We start from the raw sequence: 21,844 nt of genomic DNA, 5'->3' as shown, positions 1-21,844 counted from the left end.
AAAGTAGAGGATTCGGGCTAAATAGTGTGGTCAATTTTCTACGAAACAGTTTGAAATGTGACTGTGTACTACTAAGGTATTAGTACTAAATCTGACCATAAACCTTTACCGATAGAGCTGCTAACAAAAACTATAAGATAAAATCACATTTGCTGAAGCAATCATGCCATTTTATCTTTGAGCTCTTTTATCATGACTTGTGTTTAACTGACATACCCGAGTGCTTCACAAGTTCAAGTTCACAATACTGTACCAGGTGCGCTACCGAGCAAGTTTACTGCATCTAAAAAAACGTATGGAGCTGGTTATGAGACACATACATTAAAATGTGTTAGTTTACCAATTATGCATTCTGGTAAAAGTGTTTTAAGCTCCTAACATAGAATTCAGTAATGTATTGGACTGAACATACAGTCAGTAATGTTTGTTTGTTTCTTTTTTGGTAACTTATAATGTGATTTTTTTTAAATTATCTAGTTAGGTTAATTTTAAGTAAGATCATCGTTTATCTGCAGTAACATGTCTTTTTTGTTAGCCTCCTCGTTTTTATTTTATTCTTTATTTTGAAAGGGACAGTGCACATTAATTCACATAATTCACACTTGTCCATCATGTACATGTACATTATCTACAGACATGCAATGCATGCAATGTGTTAATATTGCAAAGTCAGTATCATTATTCAGCGCCATTCAGTTCAAATGCTCCTGTACTGTCAAATGCTGTTGGTTTGGTTGATCTTCACAGCTCTGGTGTAAGTGTGGTTGATCTCTGGGCTCTTAGAGCTTCTGATTTGCTGTTTCCTCATGTGTTTTAGCTCATTCCACTGGCACGAGGTCTACTTGTGTTGGAGGTTGAGGATAAATTAAAGAAAATGAAGAGCAGATAAGCTGGCTGTACACGCGTCACAGTGCTCTTCGGTTTCCACTCGCAGACACAATGTCGTACGTGTGACCACGGCTCTTATTCTTGAGTATAAGTGTATTCAGAGAGAAAGCATGGGTGTGTGTTTGTGTGTATTTTCCACAAAATCTGCACACCGAGTTCTTCATCTGACTGTTGAAGTGAGAAGAAGCACGCGTGAGGTGAATATATAAGGCCATACACTTATAAGGCAGTGCTATATTCACTGTGTTGGAGTGGAAATAGCCTGTGTGTTATCAAACTGCAGAATAATCTCGGTTTACAGCTTCTCTGGCGATGCGCTAGAACATTGTGCTGTTTAACAAAATATAATGCTTGTGACCTTCGCTCTGCCATTTCTTCTGGAATACTGCATTTTTTACTGTTTACTAATCACAGCCGCTTGCCAATTAGACAAACAAGACTCTCCATATTAGTACTTTGTTATTTAGACCCCTTCTACACTTACATTTGGAATTTGTTCCTTAGAAATTAGAGCAATTTTTTCTGTTATAATAATAGATTTCAGGCTGGAGAATCAGATGATCCTTACATCATGGGTTCATGTTTCTGCGAAGGCTATCGCTGTAATCTAAACATCGTTTACTCTTCTACAGACAGTCCAATGATGAAACAACACTTTGAAGAACAGGCCAAGATTAGCACCAAGTGTGAGTAAATGGCCAGCACATTTCAAGAATCTGCATATTAAAGAACAGTTAACCAAATAAAATTAAAATGAGCTAAATGTGATTAGCCTTCATGATGTTAAAAACCTGTTTGACTTATTTTCTTCTGTGGGATATAATAAAAAAAAAGAAAAATTGTTTGTCAATAAAGTCATTGGGATCTGAAGCTGTTTTAAACCCGACTGACTTTCATTGTATGGACAAAAACAATATATATATATAGTTTTTTTTTTTTTGACAGCACTTTTTTTTTGAAAGCATTCACTTTCATCGTATTGAAAAGACATTCTGATAAACATCTTCCATTTTGTTCCACAAAAGAAAGAAAGAAAGTCATACAGGTTTGGAAGAACATTATGAGAATAAACGATAGAACTTTTACTGTTTTTCCGTCAAATACAAGCTTTACATACATTAGATTAATACATTAGTAGTTAGATATCCAAGAAAGCAAAAGAAGTTTCAGGCAACAATGATTTCTATGTGAATATGAAGAATTCACATTTTTATGTTCCCTTGGTTCCCATTTACTTCCATTATATGGAAAAGAGCAGCTCAGACACTCTTCCACAAAAGAAAGTAAGTTTTAACAATGATGAGTACATGATGACAAAATGATAATTTTTGTGTGAACTATCCCTTTAAGCCATCAAAATAAAAGAACAATTAGAAAGTGCAATTATTTTAGTCCAAACGTACTCAGTTCACCAGAACTGAGCCCTGATTTACAGCCGTATTTCCTGTGATTGATTTACGGCATGTGCTCATGCTGGAGGATGTGGATATTTCTGTAGATATGAAGTGATCTATGGATGTCGTGGGAGGTGGAGGTGACGAAGGCCGAGTCGGCAGCTTACACGTGAAGGAAAGCCTGTTTGAAATGAACGTTCAAACAAATGTTCTCCAAACACCAGGGTGGAAAAAATGGCAAGTCTTCAAAGGTGCAGAGGGCTTTTGTTCTTTTCTTTGCACTGACTCCAGCGATATTCATAAATGAATTTCAGCAGGTCTTTCCACTTATGGTCCTCGTCAGAGCGTGGCTCACCTGCAACGTGTCACTTCACTGTTTGTTTGTCGGATTCCACTGGTGTGCATCAGAGTGTCTCATTTTCATTTTCCGTTTTTACTCATTGCAGGCAGTCGCTCATTCTTAGGCTTTTGTTTCATCAGGTAATCGCTTTGGCCGTGAAAGAAATCAGTGTGAGATTTCCAAGAAGAAAACATGCACTTTTTGTGTTTAAATGTCACAGTGTTCTCTCCTTTGGGTTCAATTACTGATTTCGTAGGCTTCACTTTTCATATTTCCATTACAAATAAATGCAGAAATATATGAAAGGAAACACGTCCCCTGTCCTTAGAAGGATCATTCAAGGACATTAGTTGTCCATTAGTTAAAATTAGTTTAGACATCTTCTAGGTTTAAGGGATAGTTCACCCAAAATTGAAATTCTGGAGAAACATTATAAAACATTACAACCCGAATTCCGGAAAAGTTGGGACGTTTTTTAAATTTTAATAAAATGAAAACTAAAGGAATTTCAAATCACATGAGCCAATATTTTATTCACAATAGAACATAGATAACGTAGCAAATGTTTAAACTGAGAAATTTTACACTTTTATCCACTTAATTAGCTCATTTAAAATTTAATGCCTGCTACAGGTCTCAAAAAAGTTGGCACGGGGGCAACAAATGGCTAAAAAAGCAAGCAGTTTTGAAAAGATTCAGCTGGGAGAACATCTAGTGATTAATTAAGTTAATTGATATCAGGTCTGTAACATGATTAGCTATAAAAGCTTTGTCTTAGAGAAGCAGAGTCTCTCAGAAGTAAAGATGGGCAGAGGCTCTCCAATCTGTGAAAGACTGTGTAAAAAAATTGTGGAAAACTTTAAAAACAATGTTCCTCAACGTCAAATTGCAAAGGCTTTGCAAATCTCATCATCTACAGTGCATAACATCATCAAAAGATTCAGAGAAACTGGAGAAATCTCTGTGCATAAGGGACAAGGCCTGAGACCTTTTTTGGATGCCCGTGGTCTTCGGGCTCTCAGACGACACTGCATCACTCATCGGCATGATTGTGTCAATGACATTACTAAATGGGCCCAGGAATACTTTCAGAAACCACTGTCGGTAAACACAATCCGCCGTGCCATCAGCAGATGCCAACTAAAGCTCTATCATGCAAAAAGGAAGCCATATGTGAACATGGTCCAGAAGCGCCGTCGTGTCCTGTGGGCCAAGGCTCATTTAAAATGGACTATTTCAAAGTGGAATAGTGTTTTATGGTCAGACGAGTCCAAATTTGACATTCTTGTTGGAAATCACGGACGCCGTGTCCTCCGGGCTAAAGAGGAGGGAGACCTTCCAGCATGTTATCAGCGTTCAGTTCAAAAGCCAGCATCTCTGATGGTATGGGGGTGCATAAGTGCATACGGTATGGGCAGCTTGCATGTTTTGGAAGGCTCTGTGAATGCTGAAAGGTATATAAAGGTTTTAGAGCAACATATGCTTCCCTCCAAACAACGTCTATTTCAGGGAAGGCCTTGTTTATTTCAGCAGGACAATGCAAAACCACATACTGCAGCTATAACAACAGCATGGCTTCGTCGTAGAAGAGTCCGGGTGCTAACCTGGCCTGCCTGCAGTCCAGATCTTTCACCTATAGAGAACATTTGGCGCATCATTAAACGAAAAATATGTCAAAGACGACCACGAACTCTTCAGCAGCTGGAAATCTATATAAGGGAAGAATGGGACCAAATTCCAACAGCAAAACTCCAGCAACTCATAGCCTCAATGCCCAGACGTCTTCAAACTGTTTTGAAAAGAAAAGGAGATGCTACACCATGGTAAACATGCCCCGTCCCAACTATTTTGAGACCTGTAGCAGAAATCAAAATTGAAATGAGCTCATTTTGTGCATAAAATTGTAAACTTTCTCAGTTTAAACATTTGCTATGTTATCTATGTTCTATTGTGAATAAAACATTGGCTCATGTGATTTGAAAGTCTTTTAGTTTTCATTTTATAAAAATTTAAAAAACGTCCCAACTTTTCCGGAACTCGGGTTGTACATAGACAAACTATTTTAGCTTAAAATGGTAAATCCTTCAAAATAAGAACAGGAATTTGCTAAATAATTTTTTTTATTTGAGTTGATGAGAAATGACACTATTAATGACATAATAGCATAATTTTTATTATTTTACGCATAAAAGAAAAATCTATAATTTTGACCCATACAATGTGTTGTTGGCTATTGCTTCAAATATACCCAAGTGACTTATGACTGTTTTTGTGCTCCAGGGTCACAAATATTTGTCTCATATTTGATGAAGTTTCCATCATTTATTCTGCTATTTTCTTGATCATCTCTTTGAAGCTGCTTTGAAACAATCTATATTGCATGAAGTTCTATAGGAATAAATGTGACTTGACTAAAATCTATCAGTATTGATTGCTGCCTATAGTAATGCATCATTGACAGCAGTGCTGTTTTTACTCGTGACACTCCGTTCCTTATGAAACCATCTGATTTTAGTTGATGTTTGGTTTTGACCAAACGACAGCAGGCAGAGAATGTGCTCGATGCCGCTCATACTGACTTTGAGCCACCACTGTTTCCTGACTGCTCTCTCTGTTTACTAATGGAGAGCGCATTACTTCACTCTTTAAACAGCTGACGGGAGGTGTGTACCTCACTCACCGGCTGTGACTCGACTATCCACTGATATCACAGAGATATGGTGTAAAATCTTTCACTAAAACAACACGAGGCACAAGAACGCTAAAAATAAAAAACAAAGTTTATTTCCTTACTGGTTGATTTGATGTGTGTTTGAAAAAGGCCTAACAATCACTTCAAATATTTAATCACAAAAAATATTTTTCCGATCATATTTTTGATCGGAAAAAGTGACCTTTGTTTAATTATTAGGTTTTGATGCTGTGTGTGTTCCCATCAAATCACACAGAACAGAATGAAAGAGTTTTGACATCAAACTAAATAAATGGGTTAAACCAAACATATTAAATCACATGCATTTGTGTGTTAACCCTGTGTGTACCCCACATGTCCTGAAAAGTGAAGCTGTGAGCTCCTTGATTGCCTCCTGCTGGCTAGCTGCAGTACAGGTCATAAACCCCGCCCTCTTCATGTAAACGAATGGACTTGAGCCAAAATAAAAAATACATAAATAACACTTCCAATACAATTTTCCAAAAGATGGTTTTGTTCATTTAAGGTAGTTGTTATCACGCTAATAGATGTTCAATTGTTCTTTTTTGAGTTAAGTTTGATTTTAGCTATTAATATGGTTCTAAAACCAATCTCTAGTGCGCAGACTTTGGCTCCAAACGAATCTCTAGTGTGCAGACTCTGGCTCCCAAACGAATCTCTAGTGTGCAGACTCTGGCTCCAAACGAATCTCTAGTGTGCAGACTCTGGCTCCCAAACGAATCTCTAGTGTGCAGACTCTGGCTCCAAACGAATCTCTAGTGTGCAGACTCTGGCTCCCAAACGAATCTCTAGTGCGCAGACTCTGGCTCCAAACGAATCTCTAGTGTGCAGACTCTGGCTCCAAACGAATCTCTAGTGTGCAGACTCTGGCTCCAAACGAATCTCTTGTGTGCAGACTCTGGCTCCAAACGAATCTCTTGTGTGCAGACTCTGGCTCCAAACGAATCTGCGCACTAGAGATTCGTTTGGGAGCTAGAGTCTGCGCACTAGAGATTCGTTTGGAGCCAGAGTCTGCGCACTATTACACGATTACTTTCCCAGCAGTTTAATGTCACTTTAAACATAACTTACATATCACTATGTTTAAGTGAAAAAAAAAATCTGTATGTGTGTGTGTGTGTATTTGGACGTTTAAGTGCTTGGAGCCCAATCTCTAGTGCGCAGACTCTGGCTCCAAACGAATCTCTAGTGCGCAGACTCTGGCTCCAAATGCATCTCTAGTGTGCAGACTCTGGCTCCAAATGAATCTCTTGTGTGCAGACTCTGGCTCCAAATGAATCTCTTGTGCGCAGACTCTGGCTCCAAATGAATCTCTTGTGCGCAGACTCTGGCTCCAAACGAATCTCTTGTGTGCAGACTCTAGCTCCAAACGAATCTATAGTGTGCAGACTCTGGCTCCAAACGAATCTCTTGTGCACAGACTCTGGCTCCCAAACGAATCTCTTTTGCACAGACTCTGGCTCCAAACGTATCTCTTGTGCGGAGACTCTGGCTCCCAAACGAATCTCTTGTGTGCAGACTCTGGCTCCCAAACGAATCTCTAGTGCGCAGACTCTGGCTCCCAAACGAATCTCTAGTGCGCAGACTCTGGCTCCCAAACGAATCTCTTGTGTGCAGACTCTGGCTCCAAATGAATCTCTAGGTCGCAGACTCTGGCTCCCAAACGAATCTCTAGGTCGCAGACTCTGGCTCCAAATAAATTTCTAGTGCGCAGACTCTGGCTTCCAAACGAATCTCTTGTGCGCAGACTCTGGCTCCAAATTATGCAATTTACTCAAGATGGCAGGGGCCATACTGAGATGCTTTGGCTTCACTTTTCTATAGTGGGAGGAAGTGGAGACAAGTTGTTCATATTTCTTTACAATCTATGGTTAACCCTATCTGAGGCTCTCAGCAATTCTTAGTTGTTCCCTGCCCTAGCTGGCTGGATTGAGTGTGAATATGAATGCATGTTTGGAAATGTTTCAGAGACCTTTAGATCTTTCTTCAGAAGACTTCTGTAAATGTCATATGACTTTATTTGTATGTGCTGGTTTATTATGTTAAGTGCCTGACTCGAAAAATAAATACACATACTCAGTACAAACACAACAGTTCTGAAATTTCAACCATTTTTTCTCATGCATTAAGTCATTTATATCTGAATTTGAGCAGCAGTGAATTTCCAGTGAAGTGTGATTATTGTGATACTTGACCCTGATTGGTCAGTCGTGCTCAAATATGTTTTCATAATGTCTGTTAAACTGCCTCAGATAAACACTTTTCTAACTCCCACCATCTTCCTGTTCTCAGTTAATAGGATAACTGAACTCAAACAGTCCTGACAATTATATCATTAGTGGTGGTCAGTGCATATGTGATTTTGAATAAATCTGTCTGAGATGCAGTAGGCAGGTGTTTAGTCTGTGATTAATAGCTCAGAGCCAATGGATTTCGCTCCTCATCCACTATACAACAAGACTTTGTCAGGGGCTTGTGTCAGTGCATTCATAAATCCCCCAAAAACCCTAAGGGTTTTTACAAATAAATTGGACAAATACAAAAGATACAAAATTAAACTAACAATTTAGCCTAATAAAAATAATAGCCTACTATGCAGAGATTGAAAGAGTAAAACATTGAATGGTCTTGGGAATTATATATACATTCAGTTATTCAGTGAAAAGCAGTGCATGATTCTCTTGTTTTCTTCTATTGTTTGATTATCATTAAATGACAGCGACAGAGGCATGTTTATTAGGCTGCTGCCACTTTAACACTAAACGCACAGATCTAACATACTGACAAGCATTCGATTACTTTCCCAGCAGTTTAATGTCACTTTAAACATAACTTACATATCACTATGTTTAAGTGAAAAAAAAAAATCTGTGTGTGTGTGTGTGTATTTGGACGTTTAAGTGCTTGGAGCCCAAAGCATAGTCTATACTCATCCATGTTTTGCTCCGTCTTGGATCGCAAACACAGAACGCAGAGACTGCATGTAACGTTACATTATTTTACTGATTTGGATGATATGTAGGAATAGTAACTGCTGCTGATCATGATAAATAACTGAATGCTTTCCTATTGAAATGAAAACAAGAGTTCATTAAATTCACACGCGTTTTAGTGTAAAAAAGTGATGCGCTCTTTTATTTGCCAGTACTTAAAGGAATGAATTCAATGAACTGAGACTGACCAAAATGCATTGAGACACTCAACACACCTCAAATCAGCTCAGAAAAGCATGGAGACACTCAGCTTTCAAAGACAAAAACATGCACCCTCCTTTGGGTTCAGTTTCTGATTTTATAAGCTTAATTTTTCAAATTCATATTTCATATTTCATAATACTTTGTGCAGGAAGTCAATTGGTTGTTTCCATGAAATGGAAGCGTGAGTTCCTTATGTTTTAGAAAGTTATGCACTCTTTTATTTGGGACTGAACGGAGTTGAGACTGACCGACGTGCATCGATACACTCAACACCAATAGGAAGATCAGCAAAGCGTGGAAACGCATGAATGGAAACTGAAGCGCAGGATTCCAGGGAGGTCCCTAGTGTTTTTCTGTAGATGGGTTTGCTGCGTTAAAGCTTGTCACACAAAGCCCAGCAGAAGTACAGCCACTGTAAACTTTCCGGGAGCTTTTTAAACAGTGCCGATGCCAGCCGTGAGAGCCAGAGCTCCAGCTCAATGTCACACACACACACACACACAGTATTTATATTACCTTATGTATTTAGATTACACGGCTGCTTTCTATTTCTCTGGTTAAACACACATAGCATTATTCATGTGGCCGCAGGGAAACCTGTGCTTCAGCGGGATGATTGGTGGCTTGTATGATGAAGCCTGTGCCACTGCAGGTTAACACAGGACAAGCACTATCACCGCCATCCTTACGCTAGACATCAAAACACAGCATTATTTACAGCAAAGCGCTCCAGATATGCTTTACTCATATTATACAGTCTGTCCCTGAAAGTAAGCACTGGACAGCAGCCATGGAGTTGTTTTAGATCAGGCGAAGACATGAATCAGATGTTTGATTCTTCCACTGTGAGGATGAAATAGTTTCCATGAAGATGAACCAAACTGGTGTGCCCTTATTTTTTCTCTGAATATATTCTCATTTCATTTTCTCAATAAAAAGGCGGAGGGTTTTCTAAATTCTATTGACTGTATTAATCAGGGTCAAACATTTCGGTTACCCAAGTTATTGTAAGACACAATGACCTCACAGTAACATGTCTAGTCAGTTCAAGTTCATTTATTTATAAAGCACATTTAAAAACAGCCACAAGACCGACCAAAGTGCTGCACATAAAAATCAGACCATAAACATATAAAACAGAATTAATAAAACATTTGAATTTAAAAACCAAAAGGGATTACATATAATCATTTTGAAGACAGAGTAATAATCAAGACTTTAATACAGTGTAATGAGAATATTAACAGGCCAGCTTGAACAAGTGTGTTTTTAAAAGTGACTTGAAAATGGATAGGGAAGGTGCCACTCTAATCATAATTGGCAGATTGTTCCATAACCGAGGCCCAACCACATAAACAATACCAGTTTTCACTGTCTTTTCTGTTCTACCTGCCTGTGACCTACGCGTAGATTTCCTGTGCTCTGATTAGCTCATTCATTTCCACCTTTGTTTATTATTTATCTCGTTTGTCTCCATTAATTTAAGCCCTTTGTTCTCCTGAGTTCCTTTGTCCTGTATTGCATGTTTCATGTTTGTAGTGCTGTTGGCTTAGTTTCTCTTGTGGATTTATTAAAAGACTGTTATATGCAGTTCTCCATAGTTGTGTGCTCCTTACAGCACCATCCCCGTGATATTTGCACAGTGATTTTCTTTAGTTTACAGAAATTTGTTTGTTTGTTTGTTTAAATTAAATGCCACTTCATTATATATATATATATATATATATATATATATATATATATATATATAGATATTAGTGGTGGGCATAGATACATTTTTTTAATCTAGATTAATCTCACTGTAATCTTGGAATGAATCTAGATTAATCTAGATTAGAATGGCTCATCTGAATTCTGCCGAAGGCATTGCGAATATGTGTTCTACCCAAATAAAATAATGACTAAAAGTAAGTCTTTGAGAACGGGTTCTCAAGACAGGTGGTGCATTAGACCAGGGGCTCATCTCCTGTTTCCAAATGCATCACAAAGTGCTTGAGAAAGCTATAAACGAATTCCACATTGCACAAGGTGCAAACAACCTTACGCCTGTTTCACACATAATCCGTCTGCATTGCGTATGCATTTCGTATTTTTTTAAGCACCCATGTTAACGGATTCCAGTGTTCACGCCGTTGCGGTCCATCAGTGCTTTCCAGGAGCGGTGCAGCGATCGTTCACGTACCGAGTAGCGGACTGCATACGCTTCCTGTGTACAATAAGCACAATGAGTATGAGTCCGTGCTGCTTCTGCACCACATACGAAACCCACACGGACTGCATACACACTGCAGATGGAGTATGTGTGAAACAGGCGTGAGTTTTGTCGAGGTTTCCATTGGGAAGCTTCTTAAAAAAAAATTAAAAATTCCATGAAGCAAACCCGGCGGCTTCAGCTGCATCCATGTTAGCACGTCACATTTGATGTGGTAATTTCACAGTAGGCATACACACAGGTTTAAAGACTCGTTCTCGCCCCCTACAGTGCAATTCGGTTAGGCATACATCTGCGCTAAAATATCAAGGTGAAAGTCATCATAGCTCGCCAAGTATAGACCCAGCTCTCAACCCAACTTTGAGAATAGATTAACGGCGATAATTTTTTTTATCGCCCGATAAGAGTCTTCCGTTAACGCAGCACGTTAACGCCGATAACGGCCCACCACTAATATATATATATATATATATATATATATATATATATATATTACAATATTACACTGCTAGTGTTTTAAACTATATATTTCTGCAAACAAAGGGCTGTGAGAACAGCAAAGCAAATTGAATAGAAAATGTGGTAGCTCATCTAATGCCCAGTTTGTATTATTTTTTTTTTACTTTTTTTTTTAAAGGGGTGGTCAATTGTGATTTAACTTTTTCAAGTTAGTGTGTAATGTTGCTGTTTGAGTATAAACAATATCTACAAACTTGCGATGCTGGAAGTTCAATGCAACTGCAGTTATTGTCTTTTAAAATGGTTGCAGCTGGTAGGGACTATAAGGACAGTGAGCTTCTTCCCAGGTTGGTGACATCACAAACCCTGGAATTTACATAAATCCCGCCTCCTGGAACGTGCAACAAAGGGGCAAGGCAATGCTCTGCTGCTTTAGAGAAGAGGGAGAGTTGTTGCCATGCCTTTAAAACTAGGGATGCACGAAACAATATATTCATATATGAATCGTGATTTTCTATACACACTTTATGTGTATCTAGATAGACAGATATTTTTCACATAGCTACGAGAAGGTACACTTCACGGTTGCCATGGTAGCGAGCAATACTTGCTGACAAACACTTACTGTTACAAAAATGCTACAACGCAATCATGTATTAAAAGCTTTAATCACATTTTCATTAATAGTTCTTTATATCTCTTCATGTTCATTTTGCAGACGACTCATGAGTGTTTCACACAGTTAAAATGCAGAAGTATGTCATCAATTTTACGAGAAAATGTAAGAGTTATTGTTATCATAAAGTGAAAAATCTGCACGTACGGCTCTGATAAATCAGCAGTTATGTTCTTGAAAACACTGTGTGCCGCTGAAGGTCGACAAGCCTTCCTCAGCATCAGCAGACACTCTTTTACACTGAAGAGAACAATCTGTACCACAGAGTTTCAGGGAGGAATGGGAGAAATTTACACAAAGACAAACACAGCAGGTCTGACGAGTTTCTGACGGAGCAGAATCTGTTTAATTGAGAGTAAAACTCAACAGAGCTTTGGCAACCCTTGATTTCCAGATGATTTGAGTGATGCTGAATCTCAACACTTTATCCCTCATGATGCAGCCACTAAGAAGATTATAATATTGAAATTGTTAGGAAAAATGTAGTGTTACGTAGGGCTGTCGACTTAATTTGTTCCAATACATTATGGAAAAAATAATACAGAGTTAAAATGATTAAGGCATTTAACACACTGTCCATCATCTTACATTGATGCAGCTGCTGATGAACCTGATGCAAGATGACTGACTGTGTGTTGGAGCCTATTACAATGCAGTTATATAAACCTACAATTCAAGATATGAGAACAAAATATGATATGTTACAATATCACAACAGCAAGTGTGATGTTTCTTCCCAATATCTGCTCAACTGCTAATGTGAAATTGATTTATATAACAGTTCATTATACAACAGGTTAAAATTGGGTTATATTTAAGGCTACGTCCACATGAAGCCAGAGCTTTACCTATACAATCTTTTTTTTTTTTTTTTGTAGTATACATGCCAGACATGTGGTGCTGTAATTCTTGCACAAAGATACACTAAAAATGGAGAAGAAGACTTGGACTATGCACATAAAACTTGCGCGTGGTATAAAAATGAACATGGAATAATACATTTATTAATCTGTGTTAATGTTAGGTAATAAAAAGTCAATCGTTGAGTGTTTGTTCATGCTTTGTTGCTGTCACGTGACGTAGCGGTGTCTGACTAGGGGCGAGACATGGGCTGATGATGTCATCGTTTCAGAAAATATCCTAATTTGCTGTCCACACAAAAACGGATTTATCCACTTTCAAATTTATCCACTCTGAGACCCGGTTTTAAGAAATATCGGTTTCAGTCTCCCTAAACAATGGATCTGTGCGGACGAAATGCCTATACGATACAAAATGTATGCGTATACAGTGAAAGATCCTAAGATTGTTTGATTTTCCAAATGAAAATCCTTTCTGATCTACAGCAGAACAACTGAGTCTCTGATCAACACACAGCAGTGATTCAGCACTGAATAAATCCAGAGTTTTGAATGAATCAAGTCAATGATTCAGTGACTCATTCATAGAGACACTCACTTGATTTGTTTCTGAGTGAATCAGCCATGTGAATGAATTGGTTGAGTCTATGATTCAATGACTCACTCATTAAGATAATGACTCACCACTACCTACTGGCGCTTTAATTTCATGTTTAGAGTAGCTTTGCATTTTTCTTGAATCATATCAAAATGAATAATACAAAAATAATCTCATTGCGTTATTTATGTGTAAATGCATTCATGAAACAGTCTGTGCAAATACACCTAAATGCTATCTACATCGTAATGGCCACATTGTAGCCTTAAAAGTTTGTGTAATAAATTATATTTTGAATTATTATTATCTCATTTAACACAATAATGGTTTTAAATGATCTTTTGGTGAGTAATTTCTCACCCACACTGGTTAGTTTAATTAATCAGCACGTCATGCAAATAATAAGATTCAAATATTTAATGGCTTGACTGTCCTAGGTAGGGTACATCTTGTGAACTGTGTTAATCATCTTGAAGTCTGTGATCAGTTTCATGCTTTTTCTTGATTGAATTATTTTTGATTTGTTGATTCTGTAAGTTGAATGTCTTTTTTCCTTATGTGTTTCAGTGAAGTGTAACTCAGTTGTCACTGATCCGTGTTAAATAGACACAATAAACCAGAAGAACAGGAGTGTTTTAGCTGTATTTCTGCTTACAGAGAACCAGGCCGATCATATATGAGTCCCACAGGGGAGCTACTGAGAGTAAATCAGCCTGTGATGGGAGTTTGGGTGCGTTGGGTTTGAGTCCGGCTGGGTACCAGAGTATTTCCGTGCTGAACTTAAGCAAAGGATCATTTAAAGTAACACATAAGGTCAGGTTAAAGAAAAGTCTGCATTCTTAAACTCAGAAATGTAAACTGTTTCAGTCATTACAACTATAAAATGTGTTTGGTTTTTGCCCGGAGTGGCTTGTAACACAGAGCTGTCTGTTTGAAATGTTCAGGGTTTGTCTAATAAGACACGATTCGGTCTGGAAATGCGCACAGATTTGTCATTCAAGTGCATGGCAGGGCTACAGGCGTGTGAGTTGTGTGTTGTGTGTGTTTGTTGAGATGGTTAACCTGTTAACTTCAGCGGTTTACATAGCTAATCTCTCATAAGTCACTCCAGACGACTGTATGCATCGCCCGTCATCCGCAGCTTTTAAGGGCCTTCTAGACTAAACCACATCGGTCATAAAAAGGTAAAGTAAAAAAAAAGTTTGCTCTGATGTTTAGCACATTCTGCTATTAATAACCTCAATACTCCGATGGTGAGCATCTCAAACTAAATTGAAACGCTGGGAATAGAATATTATTCTTCATATTATCCACACACACGTGCAAACCTCATATTATTATTGGATGTTTATTAAGTTATTGTATTATGTTACATGAGTGCATTTTGCTGACATTTTTACCCTAAGCAAATAATACTGATTATTATTAGTACTCTCAGATTTTTTTTTAGTAGTTTTTACCTTTTATTTAGCAAAGGAAAGTAGACCAATTGGACCGTAAAAATTATTATTATTATTTAAAATCCCGTTCACCCTGGACATGAGCAAATAGCTTTAGTTATGATGAAAAATGCATAAGCAATATTTCAGATCTAGCATCATTTGCTCGTCTGCTGGTGATTTTCGGGAAGCTGAGGTCCTGCTGGAGAACGTGATGATCATGAACATGGATGTTTATGTTTCTGCATGGATTGTTCCTCAGCATGTGTTTATGAGGTATGAACGTGGAGTCTGTCAATGACAGTCCACCGCTGTAGTTCTCTCAGCAAACACTTGTGTTATATTTTCCGTTTGAAGAAGGGAGGTCAGCCGTGCGTCTGCTCAATCCAGATGGGGTTTTCCTATAAACAAGTGTACAGAGAGTATTTATACAGGCCGTGGTACCTGACGCCATAACACTCCTGACATTCTGTTTAGTGGCCGTGTTGCCATAAGTCACACAGCAGAATGAAGTAAATATTTTCAATATACCCATGCCGTTGTTTATTATAGAATGGCAAAAGCTCTAAATCTTGCCAAATCTTCAGTTAGAAAGTCATTGGGCTCATGCTGCGACACCTTTCCCTGCGTCTGTTTACTGTGGAGAAGCTCGTCTGTAAATACGACACGTTACTAACACATCAACAGATTCACATCATCAGGCCTCTGATTAGTCCGTTTGTTAAACATTTCCTTCCTCCGATGCTTTTATTTATATGTTGTCTGTCATCAGATTCAGGCCGACGCGTGTTACTGTTTCTGAAATCATTTGTTGTGTGGATTTAGTGCTGATTAACTATTGTTGGAAAAGATGTGTTGCATTAAAACAAGAAATGTGTGTAAACTGCATCAGCAGTTCAGTCAAATGAATAAATCCTCCGTACACTTTTGCCGATGACATTCCATTTCCAGATAATTAATGCTGTTAACATATTTATATTTAGGCTTGAGAAAGTTCATGTGTTTTTTTTGTGCTAAAACTTAAGGGAGGAAAAACACCATATAGTGAATTCCTATGTTTTCTGATTATGGTGTATATTCTTTTCTATTGTTCAATTATTATTTTATTTTTCTTCTAGAAGAGTGTTTATTAAGATACATTATTTATATTTCATGTTGTTTTGATTTTATTGGCCATAACTGCTCAGATTAAGAATTTATTGTTATTAATTAGCTGACTTGAGAAAAGTATTTGATATATGTACTAATCATACAGTTCAAAATGCAGCGGAAAATGTTCCAGGGGAAAATCTTGCCCTTTAATAATGAAGTGAACTGCAGATCAGTGGAGTTGTTCGTTGTTGAAAGCAGCGATTCTTGTCACACAGCACAATGAATAGAGAAAAATCATCAGTGTGTTAATTCTTTCACAAACTCATCCCTGGAAGTCCTGGAGAAACACCAACATAAATAACACAAGCAATGAAAACCTCCCATACGTTTGGCAATCGCTCAACTCGGCTGGTGGTCAGTTTGAAATAAAGTGGGAGAAGAGAAAGATTAAAAATGACAGAGAAAAGCAAACATGCCACATAAAACATTGAAATGAATCCTTAAATGAAAGCTTTGTCACAGGGATTATGTCAAAAATCATCTAAAGTATTAAAGGGCATGTACTATACACATTCACTGGTGAGATATTTTTAATGCTTTTAAAAGACGTCCCTCTTCTTCTTTTTTTTTTTCTTTTTTTTATAAACATGTTAAAAAGCTGATTTTTTAGCGTCAAAATCTTCAGAAATCATTCTAATATACTGATTCGCTGCTCAAGAAACTTTTCTGATTGAAAACAGTTGTGCTGCTGAATATTTCTGTGGAAACCGTGATTCTATGTATATTCAAAAATATCAATTCAAATAAGCTATTTGAATTTTTTTTTTTGTGGGGGGGAAGTGTGGTATGATAGTTGCTACGTGTAAAATAATTCCAGGTAACCAAAACAGTAATAACAGAGTGTTTTGGTCTGATTTACTATGACATACGCAGAGGTGATGACGAATTCCCGAGAATCACAATGGCCTTTAGTTGATCAGCGCTCCTCCTGTGTGATGTTTTACTGCAGTACTGTCACTGATTCATCCCTAAACGCTCACACAATGAGCAGGATTGCATCTGTGACGGAGGCTTTAAAGGGCTGCCCATCAGTTAAGAGTCTTTCTTCAGTCTGTGTGGTTAGAGACGTTTGATCAGATGTTTCTGTATCCAGAATATTAATTTGTTTTGGTTTGGTTTGACCTCACGTTGGTGCACACTTACATGAGAAACAAGATCGACATGCATCCCATCTAAAACATTTCTTAACTTGTAAAAGATATTGGCAAGTGATCATGACTAACCGGTTTTATTTGTAAAACATAAACCTACTACATCATGCGTATTATACTCCATGATTCCAAACGTTTTATCAGTGCTGTGGCTTTTTGGCTTGTCGAATGTGCTATAAATTGGCAGTGTGGCTTTGATAACATGACTATTTTTACAAGCCGTGACATTTTTAGGGAATTAATGTCCTTCAGACATCTAAGTGCTTTTGAAAACACAGCTTATTAAAGAAAACAGAGCTGTATGTTTGGAGTGCCCTATGTGGTTTGTTTCTGTAGATGGTGTATAAAGAAGTCTTGGCTCGTGGAAAGGAAGCTGAAGGCCTCGTTTTTCACCAGGACACGTTGTGGAGGCCCTCAAAACTACTGGACTGAGAGCATTTGTGTTTAAGGTCCGTCATTGCGAACTCTGTAAATGAATGTCATGGTGGAAGGAGACACATTTGTTGAGCTTTAAGTGAGCTTATGCTTTATAAACAAACAGAAATGCTCTGCTCGCTGCTCAGTATCTGCTTGCTAAAACAGATCTGAAGGAAAATCAACAGCGAAAGGTCCTGTTTGTTTCAGAAACACATTCTGTGGCTTCAGTTCAAGGCTTTTGCTGCTTTTTACACTCTCAAAAATAAAGGTTTGCAGAGCAATGCCATAGAGGAACCATTTTTCTCAATGTGAGAAAACATTTTAATGATCCTTAAGAGCATTTTTGCACTATAAAGAACCATGGATGTTAAAGAACCATCAATGTGCAAAAACATCCTTTCTTTTTAAGAGTGTAGACAATCAAAGATAGTCCAGTAATGTTAAAAGTATAAACCAAAGGTTTTTTATCCTATCTTTTTTTCCAAACCTGGAGACTCTTTCTTCTGTGGAACATGAAGAAAGAACTTGAATGTTCAAGCTTACAATGAGATGAAATGGTGATAAATGGACAAAAATAGATAAAAGCATCAGTAGTTCATGTGCACTACAATTCAAATCTTAAAAGAATCTTTCAGCCAAAAATTAAAAATGGCTGAAAGTTAACTCATGTTCAGGCCATACAAGATGTAGATGAGTTTGTTTCTTCATCAGATTTGGAGAAATGTAGCATTGCATCACTTGCTTAACAACGGATGCTCTGCAGTGAATGGGTGCCGTCAGAATGAGAGTCCAAACAGCTGATAAAAACATATTTTTGGGTGAACTCTTCCTTTATGACCACTTTGTGTGAGAACCAGGCTGAAATTTAAATAGTTATTTATTGAAAGTCTTGTCTGACAGCTGTTGTCACCATTTACGTTCATTGTATGAAGAGCGGGTTGAACGTTCTGGTAAATCTCTCATTTTATTTTCCATGCAAGACGTGGGGTGGGGGGTACAATCATTGAATTAAATTTTTTTTTGTTGAACAATTCCATGAACATGTGTGTCACCTGAAATGGTCTTGTAATGTTATAGTCAGTTTATGGATCCATTGCATGAATGTAAATTATCTGTGGAGTCCCTTACATGTTGAATAAGACTGTGTTTTGATGTGTGTGTTTTGGCCTGGACAGACGGCAGCTGATTGGGACGCAGTGGGAGCGTGAACAGGACAATGAATGTAGTGACGAGCAGTGAACAGACTCCAGATCATGAGTCCAGCATGAGGAAGCCTGACCTTCATCCCTGCTCAAACACAGAGCACAAGAATGGTGAGTGCAACATCACAGCAGAGCAAAAAGCTTGCATATGAATCTGTCTTGCAAGTTGCAATGTCAAAATGTACACATTAGCATGGAAAACATTTTTGACAGCAGATGAAGGCCGATCAGTGGAGGGCAGCTACTACTAATTAACTTTTACAGTCACAATTCTTGAGTCTCAAGTAATTTTCCAAAAGTGACATTGATTATGTGTATGTTGTATACTGGCACTTTAGTGTGACATTAGAATTCAGGCAACAGATGCACTGAAGTTAGTCAAAGTGAGTCATGTCAAATAACTTCCTCCAGCACAGAACATTCTCCTAATGTTAGTGAATGGTTGTCATTTGATGACTTTTTAGGAACTAATTCCAAACATTCTTGTAATGTGCTTTAATTTTTAATAGCCAGAATGTTGCAACAGAATGTTGGATGTGTTTTTGTGTGTGTGTGTGAGACAACCTAATGTGAACTTAAAATGAATTTTATCTAATTCTTATTTTGAGTGCTGAATTTTTTTTGCTTTATCAACATGCACTTATAGTCATGAAAGCAGAGATGCATTCATGCAACTCTTGAGATGGGGGTTAATAGCAGCCATATATCTCAAGTTTTCTCTGCACATCACAGCAAAATACCTGCAAGAGACACACAGAGTAGCTGCACTGTTTGTTCTCTAATAGCTTGAGATTTTAGTCCAGAGTACAAAAGTACATGGGGTCACTGATAACCTCATACCAGTTTATGAAACTTAATGACCAATCGTTTTCCTTCATTATCTCGAAATGCGAATATTCCTCTTTAAGAAAAGTGTTTAATTTTGCCAATATACATACCAGGTAAATAGGTAAGTATGCAAAGCACAGATCTGCCAAGAAACTCCCCTGGCCAGATAAAACAAGATTGTTTGAACATTTTATTAGAAGCAGCTGATGACTAATCCATGCTGAAATATCAGCGCGCTCCGCTTTTCCACTTCATAGTCTAATCAAACCAGCTTAAATGCCACTCGAATCACAAGGTTTACAGATGAAAGTATTTGCGGAATGCCGCGATACAAACTGTATTTTTAGAATGATGGATCCCTGGACTCCCAGCTCATTCGGTGAGAGAGACTCGGCTTCCCAGTTTTCCATGATGTCATGTGTGGCGTTTGGGTGAAAGTGATCGAGGGAGCAAGAGAAGGTTTGAGCCACTCTTTGGGCGAGCCAGACTGTGAAGATTTGTTGTGTATTTGCTTACATTGTTTGGGAATTGTAGAAACACAGTTTAATGTTGTTAACAGAACAGCACAGTTAATGCTGAAGCTCAGTCCTCACATGCAGACATGGAGTGGAAACAGGCATTACATCACAGTTTGTCAAATACTGCAGTTATGTGGTCTTATTAAACAAAAGTATGAGGTGCATTTTGCGCATTTGTTTTGGTCAAATAACCTGGCCAGGCTGAATATAACCAGCCTGAAGACACACATTTCAGCTCAAATGAAAATAAACAAGCATGCATTTATCAAAACCATACATGCATAGATCTAAAAACTCTACAAATTGAATATAAAAATGGGGATAGAACACCCAAAACAGAAGAAAGAAACACAGGTTTGGAACGATATAAGGGTGAGTGAACGACGACAGACTGTTCATCTTTAGGTGAACTTGAGCTCTTCAGGTCACTGAGCTCAAGCCTCAAATGCTGTGTGTGGATTTGTTTAGGATTAAACCACATCAGAGTTTCATGTCCCTAAAATAATAATCACTGTAAATCTCAGTTGTTGTGTACAGCATGTCAGTGTGTTGATGTGTTGAGAGGATCCACAGGATGGCATCATCCACACAGCAGTGGCTGCACATGCTAGCTCTGTTACAGAGATGACACTTCTGTTATAAAATATTATGTCATTATGAAACTCCATAGAATACTAAAAGAGATGTTTAGCAAGATGTCCAAGCTGCTCTTCCATACAAAGTAAATAAATGAATGATGTCCATCTTCAAATATGACAAAAAGCACCATCAAATTCACAGTAGTCGACCATATGACTTGTGCAGGATGTTTCAAATCTTCTGAAGGCATTTGGTAACTTTGTGTGAGGAATACAATTTTAAAAAAGTAAGTAGTTATTCACTGAAAAGCATGATAAAGAAAATGTGTATGTGATTACATATCAAAGTAAAAGTAATCTCATGAGCTTGATCTTAATTTTTCATTGCAATGAACATTCTGCCCCACTGCAAATAAAAAAAGTTCCCAACTTAGTATTTTTGTTTTGTTTTCCCGTAAAAATATAATTCTTACAAATAACAATCTTAAATCAAGATGCATTTACTTAGTATAGACAATTAATGAGTTTGTCTTGTTTTCTGAATGGTTGATTGAATTAATCAATAAATGTATGCTCAAACCAAGAACAAGTATGCCAATGGGGTTTAGAAAAATTAACTTTTTTTCTTTCTTTCTTTTTGCTGTTCCCATTGACAGATATTTATTCTTGTTATTCATGTTTTACTTTTGATGCATTTTTTTAAGGAAACAATATTTTAACAAATTAAGCCATTTTGCTTCTCAAGTAAATGTATCTTGACTTAAGAAAGTTTAGATATTTGAATTGGAAAACAAGACACAAAACGGAAGATGAAAACTTTCACATAGTTTCTTCCATGGAAGAAAGAACAAGTTTGGAACGACTTGAGGGTGAGAAAAAGATGACCAACTTTTCATTTTGGGGTGATCTATCCCTTTAACTTTTCTGTTAATTGTCACCTCTAAGAATTTGTATGCATCTTTATCTCACGATCAGTTTCTAGTTTCCTTTGCACTATTCTTCTGGAGCTGAAGAAAGGCTTTTTGTCAACAAACAACATATGCTTCAGATCATCTCAAAGTGTGTCTCTCCGCTGAAGTGCTACTGTTTACATTTTTTTTCTTCCCATTAAACCATTGTTTGTTAGTTCATTTGTCAGAGAGTACTGCTGCGGCCTAATAAAACAAAGCTTCTGACGTTGAGTGGATTATCTGTGTTGTCGTCAGGCTCATTCGTCATTGAT

The 21,844-nt window shown here is 37.7% G+C and overlaps 1 protein-coding gene across 1 annotated transcript in view; it reads left to right on the top strand.

The window, feature by feature from the left end:
- Positions 1 to 21,844, top strand: part of myocd (myocardin) — a 120,581-nt gene that overhangs the window by 32,939 nt on the left and 65,798 nt on the right. Inside the window, exon 3 of the mRNA XM_059531707.1 lies at positions 18,672 to 18,809. Coding sequence (XP_059387690.1) covers positions 18,713 to 18,809 — 97 coding nt within the window. The 5' untranslated portion in view covers positions 18,672 to 18,712. The remainder of the gene's footprint in view (positions 1 to 18,671; positions 18,810 to 21,844) is intronic.

The sequence above is a fragment of the Carassius carassius genome, chromosome 40 (genome assembly GCF_963082965.1).
Source record: "Carassius carassius chromosome 40, fCarCar2.1, whole genome shotgun sequence".
Taxonomy (NCBI): Eukaryota; Metazoa; Chordata; class Actinopteri; order Cypriniformes; family Cyprinidae; genus Carassius; species Carassius carassius.
Note: the sequence above shows the minus strand (reverse complement) of the source record. Positions and strands in the feature narration are given on the sequence as shown.